At 52.6% G+C, this 24935-nt stretch overlaps 2 protein-coding genes across 20 annotated transcripts in view; one reads left to right on the top strand and one right to left on the bottom strand.

The window, feature by feature from the left end:
- Window positions 1-19566, top strand: part of Chdh (choline dehydrogenase) — a 29233-nt gene extending 9667 nt beyond the window's left edge. For both annotated transcript variants that reach the window (XM_013118835.3, XM_005077689.4), the window contains exons 2-8: window positions 13076-13850; window positions 14498-14649; window positions 15474-15603; window positions 16264-16398; window positions 17055-17197; window positions 17658-17760; window positions 18303-19566. In XM_013118835.3, the coding sequence (XP_012974289.1) occupies window positions 13133-13850; window positions 14498-14649; window positions 15474-15603; window positions 16264-16398; window positions 17055-17197; window positions 17658-17760; window positions 18303-18721 (1800 nt within the window). In that variant the 5' untranslated portion in view covers window positions 13076-13132 and the 3' untranslated portion in view covers window positions 18722-19566. The remainder of the gene's footprint in view (window positions 1-13075; window positions 13851-14497; window positions 14650-15473; window positions 15604-16263; window positions 16399-17054; window positions 17198-17657; window positions 17761-18302) is intronic.
- Window positions 19567-21586: 2020 nt separating this feature from the next.
- Window positions 21587-24935, bottom strand: part of Cacna1d (calcium voltage-gated channel subunit alpha1 D) — a 297754-nt gene continuing 294405 nt past the window's right edge. For 17 of the 18 annotated variants that reach the window (XM_040746547.1, XM_040746548.1, XM_040746558.1 and 14 more), the window contains 2 exons: window positions 24218-24538; window positions 21587-23718 (listed from right to left, as the gene is read on the bottom strand). In XM_040746547.1, coding sequence (XP_040602481.1) covers window positions 23425-23718; window positions 24218-24538 — 615 coding nt within the window. In that variant the 3' untranslated portion in view covers window positions 21587-23424. 18 annotated transcript variants of the gene reach the window in all.

A 24935-nucleotide genomic window follows, 5' to 3' on the forward strand; every position in this document is an offset into this window, starting at 1 on the left:
GCCTTGTCCTACCTGTCAGGAGCCAGGTAGCTCCCTATTTTGGGAGATGAGGAATTCCTACTGCAGTTGTCTGCTATGTGTCTGTGTAGGAAGACTTGTAGGAAGATACATTTAAGTTTAAGAAAACCACTCTCTCTCAAAAAACCAAAAAAAAAAAAAAAACACTCTCCTATGTTTATGGTACGTGAAATGGAGGGAAAACAGGTTTCCGAAGAGAATATCTTAAATTTTTTTTAGCATTTTATTTGCCCAGACATTCAATTCTGCAGCCTACACAGGCTGATCTCAAACTCCCCATGAACCCCCATTGTGACCTCCTGGGTCTCATCTTCCTGTACCTCAGGTTCGCCGACGTGAGACCACACGCTCGGCCGGGTAACACTTTTCAGTTCACTGGGGCGCACTGAGGGTGCATTGAAGTACACATCGTGGCGGCTTTGATCCGTCTACATGGCCAGGTAGCCATGGCCAGATGAGGACTCAGAACTTCCCATGTCTCTCCTGCCTGGTGCTTCCTGTCAGTCCTAACACGGGGTTGGGCCCAGTGCCTCAGACCGCCTGGGGCAGTTGGCTTCAGGCCATGTGCAGGTCCATCCTTGAGTGTGTCTCTGCAGCCAGGATTGCAGAGTGGCAGCCTCCAAGCTAGGCTCGGCGGCCCGTGGAAAGTGGGGCATGGGAAAGTCACAGGCTAAACGAGGCCAGGGTAGATGAAGGTTTCCTCTACCACGGTGATACTTAGGTGAGGGCAGAGGAAAGGGAAGGGTAAGCCAGCTGCCCAGAAACCAGCACTCGCACCTGGAGGAAAGAGCTAGTACATGCTCGCACCAGAGGCTGGTGGTACATGTATTTAGAACTAAGGGAGCAGCTCACGGTGGGGTGGGAGGGGACAGGCAGGGACAGCTGGGTCGGCTCTCAGAACGACATCGACTCTGGGGTCATTATGAAGCTCACTCTGGTTTTCCAGGGGGTTGGGTTGCGTGGGCTGGAGGTGGTGATGGCATTCCTGTTAGTATCACTAGGACCACAAGTCTCAGCTCAAGTGACCGAGGCGCTCGACACCCTGGGCCACCCCTGCGATCACCCAGAAATGCTATAGATCCGGTGGCGAGGCGGCGGTGTCACTAGCAGGGATCTGCTGGCTGAAGGAAAGCATCCAGAGCTTTGCCAACTCCTTGGCCTCCCCTGTTCTGGCACAGGTGTTTGGTGCCTCAAGCCCATCCCAAATTCAGACTACGACCTTTGGGCTGCCCTGATATGGCTTAATTGGTAGGGATTACGGTAGAGGTGGGTGGTAATGTACATTCTTTCCCGCCAGCTGCCTGGCTCAGCCCCCAAATAACACAGGAGACACTATATTAATTATGAAGCGGCTGGCCGTTTGCTGTGGTTTCTTAATGGCTAGCTCTGACTTAATTATTAACCCGTAGTTACTAATATATGTTTTTATAAGGTCTTATCTTACCAAGGACACAGCCTCGTGTGTCCTCTCTTCCCAGGGTCCCATGGTGACTCTGTCCTCTTGACTACATTTCCCAGAATCCTCCTCGACTCCTAGTCCCACCTATCTTGCTTCCCTGTTGGCCAACAGTGCTTTGTTTATCAACCAATGGGGCAGCATTTACACAGAAGGACTTCCCCCATCATCGGGTTCATCCTCTGGCTTGACATGGGGCCATGGGTCAGAACTTGACTTCTTGGGGCTTGCTTCCCTTGGTAGTGATGGTGAAGATCCTTGCACCCCCTGTACCTCTGGGGGACCTAATGGCGTAACTCATGGCCGGTGCTCAGCACAGGCGGCTGTTGCTCTTGTCAGTTTTGATACGTGGTACAATGTCCCTGCCTGATTACATCCAGACTCTTCCAACCTGCTCATATCCATTCTCAATTGGTGAACCTCGTCGGGGTCCTCTGGAGATTGCAGATCAAAGCCAGCATGAGAAGGCCAGGTAACAAAGTTGAGATGTTTTACCCCAAATCCCCCCAGCACACACCACACACACACACACACACACACACACACACACACACACACACACACACACACACACACACACACACGGGGAAGGGAGTGCTATTAGGAACCCTGCTCAAAAGGGCCTTTCAGATGGTTTCCAGTGTTCAGCTGCACAGCTCCACAGACAGATCGTATATCCCAAGTAAGGGGATGGTGGGTATGCACGTTATTTTGGTCCCAATTCCTTGGTAACTTAGCACCACCCCCAAATCATCAGACTTGAGTAACTGGTCATGGACTCACAAAAAACCAACGGCAATCCGAAATTTCACGTGAAACAGTCAGTGTGCCCGGCCACAGAGCTGCACACACTTTGCAATACCCACTTTCAGTCTTGGGTCATACCACGGAGGCCCGTGACAGCAGAACAGGAGGGTGTGGTGGCCGTGCATTTGGGATTCTCCATTTAACTTCCTCTCTTCCTCTCGATGTTTGATCTGTACACCACCTCGTGACAGATCTGTGGCTGGCTCAGGACTAGAGCCACACTCACCTGAATCGGGGCAAGGGTATCACAGTGGAGGAGGAGAAGACTCGCTTGGAGCAGGGGATGCATTTCTGCAAGGCCTGGGGTAGGGGTATGCAACTTCAGCATTATGAGGAAAGCAGGCCCACTCCTCCAAGCAAAAGGCTTGGAAGTCTGTCCGCTTTAATTACTGTCCCTCGTTTCAAGGCCCTGACATAGGAGGGTCGCCTAGATTAGGAAATGAAACGGGGCAGATACAAATTAGAAACTTGGGGTGCATTCCATGCTCAGAGTAACTGCTGTTCTCACATCTGTTTGGTCTAGCTTGCCGGTTTCATTTAGTTGTTTGTGACTGTGTTTGCCTTTGCCCTCTAGGCTGGGCCAGAGCTGCCCTTCTTTCTGCCTCAGAGTCAGAGGCATGCGCCACTGAGCCCAGCCCTATCCTCAAATCTCCACACTTTTTTTTTTTTTTTTTTTTTTTGGTTTTTTACGAGACAGGGTTTCTCTGTATTGTTTTGGAGTCTGTCGGTCCAGCCCAGCCTCGAACTCACAGAGATCCGCCTGCCTCTGCCTCCCGAGTGCTGGGATTAAAGGCGTGCACCACCACCGCCCGGCTCTCCACACCTTTCTTATTCAAGTAACTGTCACTTCAGAGGCCACCCAGAAAGGGCTTATGGGGCCCTTTTCCTGAGGGTTTTTTTTTGGGGGGGGACAGTGGGGAATGAATATTTTAAATCATTTTTAAGTTTACTGTTCGGTAACAACCTTGACTACCACGGGGCCATTTCCACAATTCTTTAGCTAATGGAAGAGAAGTTTCCACTCCCATTAAAGTTTCTCTTTCCCTCTGTCCCAGGTAATGTCTAATCCACCTTTTTCCGTCTACAAATTCACCTATCCTTGGGTATGTGGCTTATTTCACTTGTAAATGACATCCAGTTTCATTCACGTCTCGTTTGTATAGGAATATTCTATTCCCTTTTTTAAAGAGGAGCAATGTTCCACTGTCTTTGCATTTTGCTCACCTATTCATCTGAACGCGAAGGTTCTCGTGATGGCTGCTTCAACACTGGTGTGATGCCAGGGTGCTCCTTTTTTTCCTCCCCCGTGCATACCTGCAGACCCAGGGTTGCTGAGCCGCGTAGTAGGTCTCAAGTCTCTTGAAAAACTGCCGGCTTGTTTCCCCGGGTGGCTGCGACACTGGACACGGTCACAGCAGGTGCACCAAGGCCGTGGCATCTGGACACCCTTGCCGACGACTGCTGTCTCCCCACTCATTTCCGTTCTCCGGCGTATTGGTGGGTGTGGGCTGCTGTCTCGCTGTGGCCGTGCTGTGTCCTTCTCCAAGGACTGGCGAGGCTTAAGCGTCTTTTCAAGCTCCGCGGCTGGCCGTCTTCTCTGGAAACGTCCACTTCGGCCCACTTCGTCTGTGTCCATTAGGGTTTTGCCGTTGTGGGGTTCCGGGAGGTCTTTGTGTGGCCTGGATTATCAGTACTTTATCAGACGTGGGGCTGGCTGATGCTTTCTGTTCTGCGGGCTTGTCATTGCACTTGGATTATTTTCTTCTTCTTCTTCTTCTTGAAACAGTGTCTTGCAAGGTTGCCCTGGAATTCTACGTAGAACAGGCTGGCCTCTCACACTCCCATTTCTGCCTCAAAAGTGTTGAGATTGCAAGTGTCCCACCTTGCCGAGCCTGTCATTTCACTCTCGTTAGTGTCCTTTGATGCCCAAAAGTGTTGTTCAAATTTATCTATTATTTCTCTTATTACCTGTAATAAAAGTCACCAAATCTAACAAAGATTTCTTCTTCCATGTTTTCATGAGAGCTTTGCAAGTTTATGACTTACCCTTATGTCTCTGATGTGTCCTGAGTTAGTTTCTCTGTGTGCGTGTCCATGCGTGCCCACACGCACATGTGTGTGGCTGTGCATACATGAGGCCAGATGTCAGAAGCAGGTGTCAACCGTATTTATTTATGTATGCACTTATTTATTTATGAGGCCTGGGCTGCTACAGACGCACGGAAAGCTGCCTGTCCTTCACCTCCTGAGTGCTAGGCTTAAAGGCATGTACCACCACGCCTGACTCCTGCTGCCCAAACTCTGACACACACCCCCAAATCACCAAGAGACCCGTTCCGATGCAAAAGCTAAGAGTCTTCCATTATTTAACAAGTTAGCTCAGGTCCAGCAGGAGTGAAAAGGACCCCAAGGGGCTGCGAGGGGGGGTCGGGGCAGGGGGGGAGTGTTTGATATTGGGTAGAGCAAGGGGAGTGTCTAGGGGGGTCTGTAACATTGTCAGAACTGATGCGCTTCCGGTCCCGTCCTGTGTCAATCACTAGGGCCTATAGGTCCTCCCAGGGCAGTGGCTATGCTCTGCCTGGCTCTGTTAGGCACCTTTACCATAAAGCAAGGTAAAGTGCTCCGAAAGCCCGGCAGCTAGCTTCTGATTGGTTCCTTGTCATGCGTGGGTCAGACTTCCTAGTGACTGGGAAGTAGGGTAAAGTCAGGCGAGCACTGTGTTGGCTCTTTTCTGCAGCCTGTCATGGCTGCTAAAGCAGGGGGCTGGCCCCTTGAACTCCATTTTAATTTTTGAGCTAGGGTCTCTTTCTCTTTTTTTCCCTCTTCCTTTTTTTTTTTTAATTTAAGTTAGAAACAATCTTGTTTCACATGTCAATCCCAGCTCCCTCTCCCTCCCCTCCTCCCCCGCTCCCCCCCACCTGGTCCCCCAGTCCCCCACCCAATCTCCACTCTGATCCCCAGGGAGGGTGAGGCCCTCCATGGAGGATTTCCAGAGTCTGTCATTTCATCCAGGGCAGGGCCTAGGCCCTTCCCCTAAGAGTCCCGGCTGGGCTGAGAGAGCCTCCCTCTTATTGAACCTAGAGCTCCCGACTCTTTCCGAGAGGCTTATTGGGCCACCAAGTCCCAGGGACCCTGCCATTTCTGCCTTCACATTCATGTACTGCCATGTCTGGTGCTCTCTCTCTCTCTCTCTCTCTCTCTCTCTCTCTCTCTCTCTCTCTCTCTCTCTCTCTCTCTCTCTCCCTCCCTCTCCCCTGCACACAGGGAAGCCAGAGGAGGATATCAGTGTTCTGCTCTGTTGTTACTCTCTCGTTCCTCTGCCTTATTCCTCTGAGACTGGGTTTCTTGCTAAACCCAGAGCTAGGCTTGCTGAGTCCGAGCCCGAGTGATGGATCCTCCTGTGTCTCTGCGTGCCACGGTGCTGGGGTTACTCGTGCAGTCACAGACGTGCCTAGCTGTTTGGGTTTGGGTTTTTACACGGGTGCTAGGATCTGAACTCAGCTGTCTCTCTAGCCCCTACTTTATTCTTTTTTTATGCCATGACACACGGAAGTTTCATTTTTCAGACTGTCATCACTGTAGAGAAATGCAACTGATTTTTATGGTGATTTTATGCAACTATTAAATTTAATAGTACACCCCCCTTCTCTCTGTGCTGATCCGCTGATCCTGTTTTTAGTTCAAAAGCTCTCTTGCTGTTAGCACCGAGCACGGCACTAACACTTATCGATTTTGCTGTTGCTCTGCGAGCCAGCTTTTTTTTTTTTTTATCTTCATCAGTTTCCTCCATTGCTTTTCTTTATCTCTGCTCCGATCTCCAGTGTTTCCTTCCCTCTGCTGGCCTTGGTTTAGTTTGTTCTAATTTCTAGTTGTTGACAGGATAAAGATCTCCCCTGTGTTTGAAGGTAGCAGATGCAGCTCCGAGCATCCCGATAACGCCACCGTCACCATGTTGCATAAGCTGTGGTGTTCCGAGCACTTTCTTTCTTTCTTTTTTTTTTTTTTTCATTTGTCTCACGCATTTCTAATTTCCTCTGTGATTTCTTCTCTGACACACTGGGGGTTTAGAAGCACTCATTTCACACTTTTGTAAGTTTTTCTTCTGCTTACTGATTTCTAGTTCCACTGTGGTGCAAACAGATTTCCTGGTATGTTTTCTGTCTTTTAAATGTACGATCTGCCCTGGAGGCTGGCTTGTGTACACTTGTGGGAGAAACGTGTTTCTGTTGTTGTGCTGAATGCATCTGTTATGTTCAATTGGCTCGTGGTGTTTTTTTCCCCTTCTGTTACCTTATCAATCTATCGTTACTGAACTCTGAACACTGAAGTCTTCAGTTATTGTAGAACTATTTTCCCTTCAACTCTTTTTTTTTTTTTTTTTGCTTCATAAATTCTAGAGCTTTCGTGCAATGTGAATTGCACCCTGTAAAATTCATTCAGGTTACGAAGTCCTGTGGCTTTCTTCCTATTTTATGACTAACACTTTTGGGATCTGTCCATCCTGGTCTCAGATGCTGTGGCTCATTCAATGCTCTATGGGGGTTCTCCCCGTCCCTCTCCTTTCCCCTCCTCTTTTTCCCCCGTTTCTCTCTTCCTCCCCCCTTCCTACTGTCTTCACCTTTTTCTCTCTGTCTTTCTGAGATAGGTTCCGTGTAGCCCATGCTGGTCTTAAAATCGTGTCCTCCTCAAAAACAAGCAAACAAAAAAATGAAAAGAAAATCAAGCTGCCCAGTGGTAGCACACACCTTTAATCCCAGCACTTAGGAGGAAGAGACAGATGGATCTCTGTATATTCGAGGCCAGCCTGGTCTACAGAGCGAGTTCCAAGCAAAACAGGCTCCAAACTACAGAGAAACTCTGTCTTGAAACAAAACAAAACACAAACAAACAAACAAAAACCAAAAAGAGACAAAAAGAGAAATTGTGTCCCCCTGCCTGAGACTCGCCGGTGTTGAAAACCCAAGCACGTACCACCACGCCCAGATGTGTTCGTTTCTCCACGTGACTCCATAGCACAAGGCTGGAATTCAGGCTGTATCACCTCTCTTAACCCTTCTCTTTGAACACTGTGTTGGTGGCTGTCTGGGGCCTTTTGCCTCTGCGTATAAGCTTTGGGTCAGGCTGTGAAAACTCAACAAATCCCGCTGGGGGGTATTTTCTGCAATTGCACTGATTTACAAATCAAATCATAAAGGACACTGACGACTTTGAGTCTCCCTACCCACAAATGCTGAGTGTCTCTCCACGTGGCTGGCTTTTCTCTGTTGCCTTTCATTAGCGCCTGGCAGCTGTTCGGTGCTTGAGACCCATTCCTTTTTGGCTTGGCGCGCTAAGTTAAATGGCACTGTGTTTTCCCTTCGAAGGCCCCATGCTCGTTGCTGGCATATCGGAGAGTGATGTTTGCAGGATGCTTGTATCTTGCCTTGTCGTCTGCAGTCTGGCTGGGAGCCTTGCTGGGACTATCGGTTTCAGGAACCTCTCTTGGTCCATTCTTTCTGGTATTCGACATAGACAATCAGGTTGTCCAGAAAGAGTTGGTGTCTTTCTCCCCAATCTGAATTTTTTTTTTTTTTTGGTTTGCTCCACTTGACTGATGTGACCGTAATGCCCACTGTGGTGTTAGAATTAGAGAGGGAATCTTTGCCTTGCTCATGATTTTGGAGGGAAAGCTTTTGAGTTCTTCGCCACCAACTCTGGGGGAGTTCACTCTAGGAGCCGTATAGGTCACCTTTGTCGTGTTGGACAATGAAAAGGTGCTTTTTAAAAATGATTTTGCCAAGTGCCTCTTCTGTGTCTCTTGTTTCTACCTCTCTTGCAATAAATTTTCTTTGTTTCTTCCTTCATTTGTTTTAATTTTCTTTTTTTTTTCTCTTTCTCTCTCTTGGTTTTTCCAGACAGGGTTTCTCTGTGTGACAGCTCTGAATGTCCTGGAACTCACTTTGTAGACCAGGCTGGCCTCGAACTCACAGAGATCCGCCTGCCTCTGCCTCCCAAGTGCTGGGATTAAAGGCGTGCGCCACCACCGCCCGGCGAGTTTTCTTTCTTTTTTTTTTTAATTGGAGAGGTAACAGTGTAAGCTGGCCCTTGCTAAAGATGCTCAGGAGGAGAATGGAGTCCTTTTATCCCCAGGCTGTTGTCGGGATGCCCTGCTTCTCCTCTCTCCTTGCTCCAGAACTTCTCCCCATGCTCGCTCTGCTCTCTTCCTGATCCACGGGCGCGTGGCTTCTGGTGTCCTTTGCGACGTCCACTCCTCCCTGGACTCTGCAGTGCTCGGGCTCCTCACCTCCCTTTGCCCGTGACTAACAGACTGGTGCTTCTCCTGCCCCCCTCAGGCCTGCCTGCGGGGACTGCAGAACCCCCCCTCCCGCTCTGTGAGACCCTTCCTCGTTTGGACTAGGATGGTGACCTCGGGACTTTGTGTCAGAACCAGAATGGCCTCATTTTCTAATATCCTTAGGACACTTTCATTTTAGAAACCTTTATTGTGTTTTTTTGTTTTTTCTTTGCCTCAGTCACTGTGACTGCTAGAAAGTTCTTCATGAAGTGCCTTTTAGACTTGTTCTCTTAGAGTCACTGTTGACAGCTCCTGAATATTTTTTTCTTCCTCTTCCCTTCTCTATTCTTTTGTCACTTTCTGTCACTGCTGCTTTCTGAAGTCTCAGCAAGGGAAGGGCAAGAAGGGGGCTTTTTTTTATGTGGTGTGTGTGTGTGTGTGTGTGTGTGTGTGTATTTCTGCTCTTCTGTTACTTTTTCTCTTTTTATGGCCTTTCTCTACCTCTCTCTCTTTCTCTCTGTCTCTCTCTTTCTCTCCCTCCCTCCCTTCCTCCTCTTCCTTTTCTTTTTCAAGTCTATGGAATTTCCCACAAAGCTTCTGTCTCTGTGGGGTCTCCAGCAACTTTAAGAATTCAATTTCAGACCCTTCTTTTGCCATCACTTCCTGTGACAGATCATTTGCCGTCAATCCCCCCCCTGCCCCCACCCCCCACTCCCGGCACATTTCATTTTGGTGCAAGCCCAGTTTCTCATCTCTGATATTAGCCCCAAGGTGTGCATTGATGGCCCGGAAACCTCAGTAGGAATTTCGTGGATTTCAGGAAGGCCGTCTCCATCTGTGCTGACTTAACCCTGCCTGTGGCGTTTAATACACCTTACATTTTGAACCTGGACATGGAAGGGCTGACCTCTGATGCTCCTGTCTTCTTCCACATATTTTTTTCTCTGAGATCTTTTCGGCCACTCACACTGTGCTCTCTGTCTCAGCTTCGGTTTCTTCTTTCTCTTTGTGTCCTTCGATTGCTGGTGGGGCCGCGTACATGACACTCAGGCCGTGCATATGCTGGTTTCCCACAAGCTGTCTGGCGTCCCATGACCCTTGGCGTCCCATGACTCTTGTTCTTCTTGTTCCTTTTCGTCATGTGATGCCTTCTGTTCAGCCGTCCTTACCCTCTTTTTAAAATTTTATTTATTTTAATTTTTTGCATATTGGTGTTTTGCCTACCTGTATATTTGTGTGAGGGTGCCAGAACACCTGGAACTGGAGTTACAGACAGTTGTGAGCAGCCGTGTGGGTGCTGGGAATGGAACCCGGGTCCTTTGGATGGAGGAACAGCCAGTGCTCTTAGCTCTGAGCCACCTCTCCAGCCCCCCTTCTTCTTTTTTTTTTTTTAAGATTTATTTTATCCCTACCTTCTTGATGTTGGATTTGGACACAGGATGAAAGTCCTTTTTGCACATGAAATGGGTAAATGATTTCCCCATTTTGGAATCCGAGGCAGGGAAGCTGGCCTGTAGTCTGTGAGGGATGTAAATAAACTCAGGGCACCATGAGCTGATTTTCAGATGTGAAATGCTTCAAATGATGAACATCCTGGGTCAACCCTACTTGAATATAGTACATTCGAAACACTTTAGAAACATTTTAAATTTATTCAATTGTGGGTGTATGTGCGTGTGTGTCCAAGCAGATGTCATGGCACACGCATGTGCAGGTCAGAGGACAGTTTGTGGGACATGCTGTAAAGGGAAGCTTTTTCCTTGAGAGAAGCCTTCCCGCCAGCCTGGTTCTAGTGCCGCATCAGTCCCAAATAAACACACAGGAGGCTATATTAATTATGAAGCTGTTGGCCTTGCTTGTTTCTTACTGGCTAGCTCTGACTTAAGTAATTACCCCATACTTGTTAATCTAAGTATTTCTCTTACCAGAGAACAGTTCCGGGCTTCCTACCCCATGGCGTTACATCTTGACTCTCTGTGTTTTCTCCTTCCCAGAGTTCTCCTGGACTCCTAGTCCCACCTATCTTGGTTCCCTATTGGCCCAACAGTGCTTTATTGACATATACATAGGACTTCCCCAACAACATGCTTACCCTTACCCTCTGAACTCTCATAGATCCAAGTTGCTAATATTTAGCTGAGGGGTTTTTCTTGCCTGCCCCCCACCAGCCACACCAGGTTATTTAATCATCACTGTTCATAAGAGATACCGATCTGTAGTTCTCTTTTCTCTGGTGCTTTCATCTGGTTTTGGTATTAGTGTGATGCTGGTCTTGCAGAATGAGTGAGGACGTGTTCCTCCTCCTGACTGAGACTGGAGAAGAGCAGCATTTTCTCATCCCCTAAGTGTTTGGGAGAACTTCTAAGCACCCATCTCTCTGGGCTCGCTACTTTGTTTTGGAATGTTGTTATTAGTTAGTTACTATGTATACTGGCTTACTCTCAAGAGCCTTGTTTCTTCCCATAAGGTGTGAGTTTTGGCATATTGTATCTTTCAAGGAACTGATCCTGTCCCCCTCCCCCTCCCCAGTTATCCCGCTTAGACTCCACTTACCCACACGGAAGCTTGATGATCTAAGTCCCTGGGTCCCCAATTCCTTCTCCACCCCTTTTCGCTTCTCTTGCTACGTTTTCATCTAAAGATTTCTCATCACCAATCATCATGGATTCCCTCCTGTTACATCTAATCATAATTCATTTGTCTCTAGCATTGCACTTTTTTTTGCAGTTTTGTTTTTAAAGAAGATTGATCATTTCAAATTTCTGTTTATTAGTGGGGTGTGCACGTGCCACAGTGTGGGTGTGGGGGTCACAGGCTAACTTTGGGGCATCGGACCTCTCCTCCCGTGTATTTGTTTCTTTCTTTCTGTGTACTCTGGGTAAACCTGACCCCACACACTTCAAGGCGAATCTCCGTCCCCATCTCTCATCCCACTGTAGGAGTGCCGAGATGACAGGTGTGTGCCGCTGTGTCTGCCTTTTGTTTACCTGGATCCTGGTAACTAAACTCAGGTCACCAGGCTTGGAAAGTAAGGGCTTTTACCCACGGAGACCTTCCCCCAGCCCACCGATAACTTCCTTGAAATTCTGTTCAGCGTGTCCGCTTGCCAAAAAATCATTCCCAATGGCTGTACAATCCTGGCTCCTGTAATGTCCTTGTTGGATGGTTCTAACACCACTACTAGGTCTGCTTCTATTGTGTGCTTGTAAGGGGAGCATTTATGTGTTTCCCAGTTGTCATGGAATAGTGACTCGTGCTTAACAGGCTGATGGTGTCTGCTTACAGAGGATGTAACCGGTTCATCCCCTGGAGAGCTGAGCATTGGACCACTGCTGCCCCGTGCTGACGTGGGACCTGGAGCTCGGGGGCGGGATGGGTGCAGTGGGGGGGACTCTGTGCCGAGTTCCCCACTTCCGACACAGTGTTCAGGATTTCCTCCTGTAGATGCAGACCTTCCTCTGTCCCCTCCCTTCTGCTTCCAGGGCAGGCCCCTTGTTAACCTGATACAGGACTGAGGGAAAGCTGGGGGGGGTTGTTATGACCTGCAACTAGGCTTGCCCAAAATGACAAGGGGCTTTTCAGCCCTTTAGCTTCAGGTTCAGTGTAGACTAGAGGTTGTGTGGGGGAGGGGGAGGGATGTTTCAGACCCTCTTGCCCCTGGGAGTCAATAGCATACGAGGCCTCTTTTTCAGCCTCTGCACTGAGCATGAGGGGCACTGGTAAGAGAGAAGAGATGGCCCATGGAAAGTCACTGATACGTACGTACATACAAATTACAGTATCCGAACTGGGCAGGTTGCATTTACACGAACACATATATTTACATGCCACAACCACCGAAGGGAAAAAAAGGGTATGACTTTGAAAGAGGTGGGGTAACCTGGGAGGAATTGGGAGGAGGAAAGGGAAGGGAAAAAATGATTTAACTATAATCTTTTTTATAAGCCATTGGCATTTCTTGGTTAAAACTCTACTACTACCCTACAAGGTGACCTTGCTGAGTGTGGCTATGACCCTGTGTCCTGCTGCATCCCAGAACACCCCCCCCCCGGCTCTAAACCCCACAGTCTCAGCCTCTCCTTCAGTTGCTCACATTATCTCCATCTGGAGAGCATTTCCCCCCTTGTTCTGTGTTTTCCTGCAATAAAATGCAATGCCATACCTAAAGTAGGGAGGGCAGCCCCCCTTCTGTCAGGCTGGAGAGCCTTCCTTCAGTTCAGCACCTGGGTGTCTGGTCTCCAAGTTCCTGCGGATGTCACATAGAAGTTGGCCAGAGGAGTCTCCCTCCAAACCTGTGGAAGGGGGCGGCCTCCCTTCTTCCCAGGCCCTGTTCTAGACTAACACCTCTGTACTGAGATTCCTACCCTGGGTTCTAGCTCCCCAGGGCAGTGCCCGTGACGTGTAACTATCAGGTCCTTTGTGGTGTGTCAGCATGGCCACCAAGGCCCCAGACCGCTGCTCCTGCACATGCTGTGGAGTTTAGAGTCTTAAAGCCATGTTTTTTTTCCTTCCTGTTCTAGGAAGAGGGCATCGTCTTCCCACTCCTGCCCGTGGACACGAAGGACTGAGCGGGAATCATGTGGCCGGCCCTTAGAGGCTGGGGGAGAGCATGCATGGGTCCGCGTGGAGCCCTGGCCTGGGCTGTGCTAGGCCAGCCATGGCCCCGCTGTTGCCACGCTGTGACCAGGGCCACCTCCGTGAGCCAGGACGAGTACAGCTTTGTAGTGGTGGGTGCGGGCTCTGCTGGCTGTGTGCTCGCCAGCCGGCTCACCGAGGACCCGAATTACCGGGTGCTGCTGCTGGAGGCAGGGCCCAAGGACTTGTTGATGGGGAGCAAGAGGCTCCAGTGGAAGATCCACATGCCCGCCGCCCTAGTGGCCAACCTGTGTGACGACAAGTACAACTGGTGCTACTACACGGAGCCGCAGCACGGCCTGGATGGCCGTGCGTTGTATTGGCCACGAGGCCGGGTCTGGGGCGGCTCCTCGTCCCTCAACGCCATGGTCTACATCCGTGGGCACGCCGAGGACTATAACCGTTGGCACCGCGAAGGTGCTGAGGGTTGGGACTATGCACACTGCCTGCCCTACTTCCGCAAGGCACAGAAGCATGAGCTGGGAGCCAACAGGTACCGCGGCGGTGAGGGCCCGCTGCATGTGTCTCGGGGCAAAACCAACCACCCCCTCCACAAGGCCTTCCTGCAGGCAGCACATCAGGCGGGCTACCCCTTTACCGAAGACATGAATGGTTTCCAACAGGAGGGTTTCGGCTGGATGGACATGACTATCCACCAAGGTGCCCATTTTTAATTATCCCCCCCTTCTAAATCATAGTCATTAATACTCCCCCTGCCCCTATCATGGTCCCTAAGGGCCAAACTAAGGCTGGTAATAAGTGAGAGGTGTCACGGGACACAGCCTAACTACTTGGGCATTCGCTGAGCCTCTAGGCCATATGGTATGGCAGATTCTCCAGTGCCCAGCCGGATGGGATAGCCAAGCCTTATAGCCATAGATCCAGGAAGCTTGAGAGGGGCAGGGATTTCAGTCCTGTGGTGTCTATGGCCAGGATGAACTGCCCTGGCTGGGGCAGGAGTGAACCAGTAGCTCTGTGTGACGAATAACCCGTGGTCTTATAGAGACTTAGGAGCAAGTTGAGGCAGAAAGAGTTGCCACAAGACTCTTGCCTTAGCTGTCACCCCTTTTATGGCTGGGTGCAAACAGACACAGCGTGGGTAAGTGCGGGGAGCCTTGATTGAAACAGGACAGGGCAGGCCCTCAGGGCTCTCAGTCGCCTGGACTGCAGATACCCGGTGGGTTATCGAGGCCACGAACGTACCTTGGAGGCAAGCCTCACACAGTCAAGGGCAGGATAGGGCTGCTCTCTCCAGGAACTGAGGGGAAGGGCAGCAGGCCACACATGCTCTTGCCCCCATCCTGCAGGGAAGCGCTGGAGCACCGCCTGTGCCTACCTGCACCCGGCACTGAGCCGCCCCAACCTCAGGGCTGAGGTCCAGACCCTCGTGAGCCGAGTGCTGTTTGACGGCACGCGTGCGGTGGGTGTGGAGTACGTCAAGAATGGTCAGAGCCACAAGGTGAGCTGAGTCCTGGGGGGGGGAGCTTAGAGGGGCAGGCAGGGGTCTGGCGGTCAGGCTGTCCTCCCCAGCCACACGCTCCTGTCCCTTTGATGAGTTAACGGCGGCCAGGAGTGGTGGCAGGACTGCCCCTGGGGTCTCGCAGGACATAGAGGTCAAAAGCCCCCCGACCCCGGCCCCTGCAGACCCCACGGTACCCTGATATGAATGCCTCCGTGAGTCTCCGCCGGCCACATCCACTCTGGAGAAGCCCCCTAGTAACCTCCTCCGTGGTTTCAGGGGCCTGGCCTGACAGAAGCCATTAGACTGATCGTAGAAGTTTTAAAAAAGAAACCCACAAGTGTACTATATGTGCACGGTGCTTTTCTGCATCCAGCAATGTGTGTGTGTGTGGGGGGGGGGATGCCCTCTGCCCCCACCCCGCCCTCCCAGGAGCGGTGGCTGCTTGTGCACTTGCTTCAAGTCCCCCTAGTGTCTGCTTTCATTGATGTCCTTGGAGCTCTGCCGTTCTTCTTAAGGCCCCTGTGAATGTTACAGCTGTTCCCGAAAGCCACACACACACACACACACACACACACACACACACACACACACACACACACACGGTGACTCGATGTGCAGATTGCTTTTAAGCAGCTGCTCCCTCCTCTTTAAGATCCGACTCTCTACGTGGTATAGTTTCCTAAGGTCACGGTTACTGTGGTAACCTCTGGAACTGGGTGTTCCCCCCCATCCCCCTGCTCCCTTGCCCCCCCCCAAGGCAGCAGTAGATCAGCTGGCTTTCCAAGGAGAAGCGTGACTGGTGGGCGTCCTGCCTCTTCCAGGTCTATGCCAGCAAGGAGGTGATCCTGAGCGGCGGAGCCATCAATTCTCCACAGCTGCTCATGCTCTCCGGGGTTGGGAATGCAGACGACCTCAAGGAGCTGGGCATCCCCGTGGTGTGCCACCTGCCTGGTGAGCCCCCTGTGACTGCTGCCCAGAGGTGGGCTCTAGCCCAGCATGCTTACTGCTTGGAGTGGGGAGGTGTCACATCCCCACTCCAAGGGGCCTCTGGGCCTCACTGGACCAACTCCTATTACCAGACCCCGAGCCTCTCAGCTGTCTGTGGTGTCCTCCAGGGTTTTGCTGCCTTGTTTTTTCCTCATCCTCCAGTATATACACAAGGGGCTGGTCTTCCGTGGGGGAGCTTTCCTTGAGAGGCTCGTGGAAGGGGTGTAGGCCTTGACTCCACCCAGAGTGCCCTTGAGCTTGAATGAGCCTAAGTGGCGTGTGCTATAGCAGACGTGGGGGACTGCCTTCCTCCTCCGACGGACTGGGGCAGAGGGTGGGGCTGACCGCTGTCCATCTGGCCTACGAGCACACCAAGCACGCCGCGACACCGACCCCCCAGGCCCCGTCCTCGGAGGGCACTGCTGACAAGGGCTGGTCAAGGCACCCGAGTGGCCGCTGTAGGGGGAGTGGCGGGGCAGGTGACTTCAGCAGCAGTTGAGAGGGGGCCAGATTTGTCTAGGAGAAGCACAGGTAGTGTGACGCGGGCGGGACAGGAGAGATGCTCCCAAAGCCGGGGTTTGTCCCGCGTTCGCCACTCTCCCTAAGCTCTCCCTCCCGTGCCAGGAGTTGGGCAGAACCTGCAAGACCACTTGGAGATCTACATTCAGCAGGCCTGCACGCGTCCCATCACCCTCCACTCAGCCCAGTGGCCTCTGCGGAAGTTCTGCATCGGTCTGGAGTGGCTCTGGAGGTTCACAGGTGGGCCTGCCTCCCCGTGAGCTTGGTGGCATTCACAACAGGTGGGCCTGCCTCCCCGTGAGCTTGGTGGCATTCACAACAGGTGGGCCTGCCTCCCTGTGTGTTTGGTGGCATTCACAACAGGTGGGCCTGCCTCCCTGTGGGCTTGGTGGCATTAACAACAGGTGGGCCTGCCTCCCCGTGAGCTTGGTGGCATTCACAGCAGGTGGGCCTGCCTCCCTGTGGGCTTGGTAGCTATGGTCTGTGGGCATCATGGTTTTCTCCCCGAAGTGCCGAGATGGGCCTCAGGTTGCTGGGAATGAAACTGGATGGCAGCCACCAGGGCCCGCTTTCCCATCTGCAAGGCGAGGACAGGAAGATCCTGCCTGGCAGGCTGCTGTAGGAGACAAGCAGCAGTAGCAGGACTCAGCCCTGAGCAGGGTGTGGGAGGGGCTCACACAGCAGGTGGCCTCTGCAGGCCCGAAAGCCCCCTCACTTGGCTCGTGTAGCTGGCGTTTCAAGTTGTAATGCTGGGTAGGGCCACCAGGAGAAAGAAACACCGTGATGGACAGACCTTGATGCCAAGCCCCAAGCCCGGGAAGAGGGACGCTGGGAACAGCTGGTCCCCCTGCCCTGCCCTGACGGGCTCTTCTGCCTTGTCCTCGCCTGACCTTCAGGGGACGGAGCCACGGCCCACCTTGAAACGGGTGGGTTCATCCGCAGCCGGCCTGGGGTCCCCCACCCGGACATCCAGTTCCACTTCCTGCCATCCCAAGTGCTTGACCATGGGCGGAAACCCACCCAGCAGGATGCTTACCAGGTATGCAGACGGCCTTCCCCAGCTCCTGCACGGGAATAGATTCCATGGCGTTGTCTGCCCCACTGTGCAGACCTTACCTTCACTTGGTACTCCGCTCCCCAGTGGAAAGAGGAAAGGGGTCCCAAACCTTACCCCAGGGGGAGAGCCCAGGAGTCGAGTCTGCGGGACGTACAGAGGGCAGGGTCTATACCAATGGAGTCGAGTCTGCGGGATGTACAGAGGGCAGGGTCTGTACCAATGTCAACAGGCAAAACAACCTCAGCCCCGGGATCATAAAGTTTCAGGCAAAGGAGTAAAAGCCAGAGAGGGAACAGGGTGGTTGGAAGAGGGTCAGGTACTAAACCCTGTGCGCTCTACACCGAATGCTGAGTCGCTCCCCCCAGGGAACCTGGGCTTCTCTGAGCTTCTGAGCGGTAGTTAATGGAGATGACTGCTAACTGTTTCCTCTGGGCCCTCCTAGGTACACGTGGGAACCATGAGGGGCACAAGTGTGGGTTGGCTCAAACTGAGAAGTGCCAACCCGAAGGACCACCCTGTGATTCAGCCCAACTACTTGTCAACAGGTAACTCAAGCGACCTTTGTGTCGCCTGGGCCTGGCATTGAGCGAAGGAATCTTCATAGGGTTCCCGTTTGTCCCAGGTCCTTACTCTGGATCCTACTCCCTAACCACCGGGGTTACTCTCAGGTCTGGCTCACACAAGGTAGCTCGAGGCCTCACTTTGCACGGCAGGCCAGAGGGGCAGCTTTCAGAGTCGTCTGCAGGAGATACAGACGCAGGGCCCATGCACACCCCCTGCCTGGCCTTCCCCGCAGCATTAAGAGTGTGCTGTATTTCCAGGGCTGCCTGTTTGCACACAGCAGCATGAATACTCATAACTCATGTGGAGGGCTTCACACAACATGTAGCGTGGGGGTTTGACAGCCACATGGTTGACAGAGATGCCAGACCCCAGACACAGACGTGAACCTTTAGGCACTGTTAACGGCTTCTGGGCAGGTGATGAGCACTCGCAACTTAGTTGTCTGCATCCCTGATCTTTGCCCTTCAATCCCACTTGGCCAGCAGGGTAAAAGAAGGGGAGCTCACTTATCTCTCCTCCACAGAAACTGATGTCCAGGATTTCCGTCAGTGTGTCAGGCTGACGAGAGAAATTTTTGCACAAGAAGCCTTGGCTCCTTTCCGGGGCGAAGAGCTGCAGCCTGGAAGCCATGTCCAGTCAGATGAAGAGATAGATGCCTTTGTACGGGCGAAAGCAGAGAGTGCTTACCACCCCTCCTGCACCTGTAAGATGGGCCAGCCCTCTGACCCCACTGCCGTGGTGGACCTGCAAACCAGGGTCCTTGGGGTAGAAAACCTCAGAGTCGTTGACGCCTCTATCATGCCCAGTGTGGTCAGTGGCAACCTGAACGCTCCCACAATAATGATTGCAGAGAAAGCAGCTGACATTATTAAGGGGTACCCTGCACTCTGGGACAAGGATGTTCCCATCTACAAGCCACAGACTCTGGCCACTCAGCGTTGAGACAGCCACCGCCTGAGGACGACAGAGGAACACAACAGACCCAACGCGTACAGCCCTGCCCCGGATAGTTCCTCAAACTGTGTAGACTCTTGGGACCCAGGAATCCCGATTCGTGGCTAAGACCTCCATGGCAGTGAGTGAGGCAGGCCCCCTTTTCCCCAGTGTCTCAGAGGACCCTTGGAGACACGAGCATCCAAGCTGGGGCCCTGCTCCTGACCTCCTGGGATTAAAGGTCAGGGAGGTCAGCTCTTGCGTGATTTTCTGGCAAGCCCTCCAGTCACCTCCAGCCCACTGTTCTGTTGCCAGGAGCAGAATGATGCTTTCTCCGGCTTCCCACCTAAGGCCACTCCTGCAGAGGCAGGGCACTTAGCTGGACTGGGCTCTCCAAAGAAGCTTCAGCCGAGGCCAAGAGCCAGGAAGACGCTCAGCTGGTACCTGAGCTCATGCCCGCGGTTAGGGGGAAGGCAGCCAGCTGGGGGACTCCTGCCTTGATCCAGATCTGAAGAGTGACGTGCAGGGTTGAGGGCTCAGGTGACCACCCAACCCACCTGCCTCGTCCTGAGCGCTCACACAGGAAAGTGAAGACCAAAAGCATTTGGGGTTAGTTTTTCTAAGATGTCCAAAGCCACCACCCATAGTGGGGAAGAAAAGGGGGATCACCATACGGAAACTGCATTGGGAGGCCAAGAATAGAGGGGCACGATCAGAATCCCAGGCTCCACTAGGATTGACTGGGAGTGGCCGGAGCTGCCATCTGGACTGTTTTTTGTTTTAATTCCAGATAGCTGCATCTGAGAAAGGCCTTTCAGAAGGGTTAAAGTAAACCATTGCATTTCTTTCTAAAACGAGGCTGCTTTTGTTTCATCTTACCTGGGCGTTCCTTCCCAACCCCCCCACCCCGTTCCAAAAGGTCAAAAAAGAAAAATCCCAGGTCTGCCAGGAGATTCTCATGGAGCAGGGCGCGCAACAGTCATTTGTAGTAGCATCCTTAGCAGCGTAGGTGTGGTATAGCAGTGTTTTAGGACGAGAGATTAGCTCCGGCATGCTCCTCCGTTACACCCAGGCCTTTCTCTCACTTTGGCAAAGCAAGGCAGCTTCCACGTGCTGACGTGACCTAGCCACATAAAGGAAATGTGTTTCTGGAGACAAAGTGCGAAGGCTGGGTGCCCCCAACTCAAAGACGTCATGTGTGAAATTGCTGCTGCTGGGGGTCCAAACTCGGGACAGCAGGAGGTGCGGAGGGTCCCTCGATGAAGTCCTTGCCGAAGGCCTAACAGGGCTGCTCCCGGTCCCAGCCCAAGTAGGAGAGACGGGCACACAGGGGCCGTGTGGAGGAAACTTGTACCTATCTTCGCTGTTGGCCAAGTGTGCCCCTGACCAGGGAAGAGAGGGATTGGGGGGGGATGGGAGGACGTACCTGCACGCAGCAGGAGGCGCGGAGGCATGGTGACATACAAGCCTTTCTGCCTCCAGCTCCAGTGCAAGGTCACTTTCCATACATTCAAATAGGCTCCTCTCACCCACCGCAATGCGTCCCGGAGGCCCCGAGCCTTTTCATATTTCCACTGATAAACCACCATGATATCGAATCTAATGCAATGTTTTTTTTTTTATCTTCGAAATTAGAGGCGGGGGGGGGACATGCTCTGCCCTCAGGCCCTAGTTGGTGGCCTGAGCTGCCTGTTCTTCAGCCCTCCCCCATCTTTGTTCTGACATCAGGAGCCAAAAGGGGTTCTGAGACTCTCCCCAGTTCCCCACTGCCCTCCCAGTCCCCAGGAAGCAGAGCGGGAGTGTGTGTGTGTATGTGTATGTGTGTGTGCACGCGCGCGTATGTGTGTATGTAAACCAACACTCCACCCTCAAAACAAAGGCAGAGGGGATAACGATGGTAAAAAGCACACACCGCACGGCCAGGTTGGTGGCGCACGCCTTTAATCCCAGCACTCGGGAGGCAGAGGCAAGCAGATCTCTGTGAGTTCGAGGCCAGCCTGGTCTACAGAGCGAGTTCCAGCACCGCTTCCAAAACAATACAGAGGAATCCTGTCTCAAAAAAACAAAAACAAAAAGACCCGGCATGAAATGAAGCCGGTCTTGCCGAAGAGCTGGGCTCCTGAGAAGTGGGTGCGCCCTTGCTACAGCCTCCTCAAGTAGCTGGGGCCACGCCCTCCACAGGAAACGCCCCTCTGGAGCGGTACAGAGCGGGGTGGGGGGTCGACACTCCAAATAAATGACCTCTCTGTCGGTTAGCAGATCACAGTGGTGTCCATACTTCCCCGTGGTTGGTTAAGAAAGCATGCGTTTAAACTAAATGCCGTGGTCCAAAGAACTCGAAAATCATTTGGGGGTGGGGTAGGGGAACCAAAAAGCAGAAGCGTTTAGCCTCAAGTCGTCTTTAAAGGGTGAGGGGAAAGAAACATGCTCTACAACTTCACGTTTTTCTTACAAAGAGAGATTTAATGTTAGAGGTTGAACCAGACTTAAAGTAGACGCACTGGGGAGCAGCGGGGAGCGGCCTGGAGAGGAGCCAGGCGGCACTGACGGGCCGGGAAAGGTGATCGCCCGCCCCCGGACACGAAGGCCTGGTGTGGCGAGTGTGATCTGATGTTAGGTGGCACAGTCAGACAGACAGACACCCAGCAAGACAGAGTCCAAGGTGAATGCTGATGGTGGTTTTAGCCCTTTGGGAGAAGCAACCCTCTCTGCGGCTGGTGCGAAGTGACTATTGGCCTTGGAGGAGCCCGAGAAAAAGCTGCCTGAGCCCAGGGCTGCGTGAGAGCACCTGCCCCTCTGAAGCTCTCGCCCGCCCGCAGCAGAGCCAGCTCTGTGAGGAGAGCTCCCGGTACAGCGAAATTATTACACAGTTCGTTCTGGAGAACATTTTGCATTTTAATTAAAAAAGGCTTTACGTCAGGAAATAGTCATTTACAAACCTTGAAGTGTTTTTTTTTTTGCCTGCATCTGGAGTAAGAATGTCCTAGGAAGAGGTTTGTGAGGTCTTTGTAGCAAAAGTGTTATTTACAAAAAAAAAGTGTTCCCCCCCACCACAGGTTGTCTGTGTGCTAGTTAAAAATTTCGAACCCAGATTCGCTACCTGTATTTTCGACTGCAGATAATCCTTAGCAAAATAATGGGGCGGTGCCAAACGTGACTGTCGGCAGAATGGGAAACCTTGGCCGCTCCAACGCTGGCTGTCCCTGGGCATACAGTCCGTGCATGTCTTCTCATGAAAACTCCAGCCCTTGTTCAGTTGCATATAACAGCTCTCACAGAGAACACGCCCCCCCACACAGCAGCTGTGAAAGGCAACAGGACACCAGCACAGACCCCAACATGCCCAGGTTGCCGCCACAGGGCTCCCCTCTTCTCCCCGCGCCGGTGCCTCCTCTTAAGCATCCTTGGGGATAGGAGCAGATGCCTGCAAGTTCACCTGTGCGGTAACTTCAGCATCAGGGACCAGAAGCATCCCGCACCGGCAGCCGAGGAAGCCAGACCCACCAGCGGGTACCCCTGGGCAGAGTAGCCAGCTGAACCTGCTGTATGACTGGCCGAGCAGGGGATTACTGGAGTGGAACCAGACCAAAGACAGTTGCAACCCACGTAGAGAGGAGGTACAATATAAAAATCGTAGGACCCAAAGAAAAGACTGCAAATAGCATCTCGATGTCTTATGTAAAGATAGGTTTATAGTGACTCAAAATATTTTAGAAAAATTTCTTAAGTGTCAAGTTCTTCTGAACTCAGAAGTTTATCCCCAAAAGACTCTTTTACTTAATACGTGAGAAGTGGCTCTAATTCTCCTAATTCTGTTTAGCCCAAGTAAAAATACTAAATATTTTCTAGATTTTTGGTGGGAAAAACTACTACAATTGTTAGGACCCATGGGATATTGCTGCAGTTCAAATACGGTACGATAATTACAAAATATAGACCATCTCTTTACAAATACAAATTGTATATTACAAGTCATGTACAGTAAATCTGTAATTTTTAAACAAACTAGCATATCTAAATTGACCTGGTTTGCAAGTGCGTTACTCTTCCAGTTTACAGCTGCCCTTAGTGTGACAGAACTGACCATCTGAGTGATGTTCTCTTATGTAAACTGGTGTCGCATAACAAAACCGCATCTGTCCGGCCCCACCCCCGCCCCGGCCTGACCACTACTCGTGGCTGGGTTCTCATGTACTGTTCAGCACAGCTGCGCAGGAACCAGGAAGCTGTGTTTTGGGGGGGAGGGGGCGTTCAGAAATGGATACGCCGCTGGGCCCGGTGTGTGCCTGATACGCTAGACTGATGGCTGAGGTAACGACACGGGTGGGTGTGGTGATTGTCATCACCTTTAACCTCTCTGTCACGTCTTCAGATACATGGGCGTGAGGCTTGAACTTCCGGGGGGGGCAGCCCTTCTGGCCTCTGTGCAGGCCAGGATGCCTTTCTCTGACCACCCACCCTTTCTCTCGAGGGGCCAGACATACTGCCTTCTGAGGCTGGGCCCGAGCGTGTGGTGTACACCACACACCTGGCCACTCGGAACCTGCTTCTACCAGGTTATGGCTTCCTTGGGGGCGCGGTACCATCACTTGCACCAAAGTCTAACAGCGTTTTCTCCCAACTAGTGCCTAAGCTTTCCTAACTATGAGGCACTTCATCCCTGGCCCTCCCAGCGCCCGCCGCGGGCTGGAGCCAGCCCGACCCTCGCTGGGCTACAAGGTGGTGATGCAGATCATCTCATCCGCCAGGTCCTCTTCCTCTCTCCCAGGGTCGGGCTCCTCATCGCTGAAGCCAGGGCCAAAGTCCTGGAGTTGGTAGTCCTGGCCGTGCGGGACGGGGCCCGTGTCCCCGTTGGCTCGAGGGCACGCGCTGCCGTTGAGCAGGGTGCTTGCGGCGCTCTCCATCTCGTCTATGGTTAGGTCGCACGCGTCGGCAATTTCATGTTTTGTGGCTGACACAAACTTCGGGTCCCTCGCGTAGCGTCCCAGGCCTTCGGATATCAGGACCTGTACGGAAAAGGGGACCCACAGCATGAGTGGGAGGGGTCCACCTCAGCTCCCATTACACGACATGCTTCGGGGACCCCCATCAGCCGGGTCCTCTCTGCTTCACACACACACAGCACCAACCGCAGATGGCCTCAGCGCTGTCAGTGTGTGGGAGAGCTGGAAAGCTCCACGTGGCTGGGCAAGAAGCAAAAGCACCGGGGACACGGGGCGGGGACTGGTAAGGCGTGGCAGGGACTGGTAAGGCGTGGCAGGGACTGGTAAGGCGTGGCGGGGACTGGTAAGGCGAGGCGGGGACTCTTTAACGGACTTGGCAGTGCCAGCTGGGTTTCACTCAGGTCTTAACTGCCACACCTGGCTGCGGGAACGCCACCCTCAGGTGGCAAGGCTGCAGGGCCCAGTGTGTCACCACTGCCCCCTCCCCATGTAAGGGGGTGGGGTGGGTTTTCTTCCGTCTATGCTCCTGCCTGCATGTAAGTCAGGGGCCTCGGATACTCACTGCTTCTACAAGGCTGTCTGCGCTCCTCTGCTTGTCACTGTTTTTGTTGCGAAAACTGCCGGGGACCGTCAGGCTGGCTGGTGTGAAAGTCCTATAGGAGATGCCCGGCTCATCTGTGTACCAGGAACTGCGGTGTAGGGACGGCAGGCTGCCATTGACCTGGTCCAGGGACTCTGAGCGGTCCACCTGGATCAGGGGAGTGTAGCATGGGGCCCAGTCCCGGTATGGAGGGGTTGCTGGGGGGGTGGCCCATGACCGGGTGGAGTGGCTTGGAGAGTACTTCTGGGCCTTGCTGGAGTCGAGGCCCGCCACAGCCATGATCTGAGGAGGGAAGCGGAGAGAGGGTCTGTCCCAGAGGTCTGGGTCTCGGCCCTAGTCTGGTCTACGACTGCTGTGCAGGGTTGCCCCTCGGAAGGCTGGAAAGAAGGTGCCATGTTGCCAGAGGAAGCTCAGGGGGCTGGCAAGGGAACTGGGGCCTCTTAGCAGAGCCACAAGACAGTCTCCGCGACTGAGCCGCCAGTTACTAACTCACACCGTTGCCTCACAAGGAGTAAGGAAGATGGAAAAGCCACAGTGCGCGAACACACTACTGATGCGCGCTCTCGGGAAATCTGAGGACTCCGCAGGGTAACCACCAGTTCTCTCTGCTCCAGTGCCTCTCATCCTGCAGTGAGGGCTCTGTCTGCCCTGAGGCACTGGACTCAGCGGCGACTCTCAA

This window comes from Mesocricetus auratus, unplaced genomic scaffold (genome assembly GCF_017639785.1).
Source record: "Mesocricetus auratus isolate SY011 unplaced genomic scaffold, BCM_Maur_2.0 Super-Scaffold_100006, whole genome shotgun sequence".
NCBI lineage: Eukaryota > Metazoa > Chordata > Mammalia > Rodentia > Cricetidae > Mesocricetus > Mesocricetus auratus.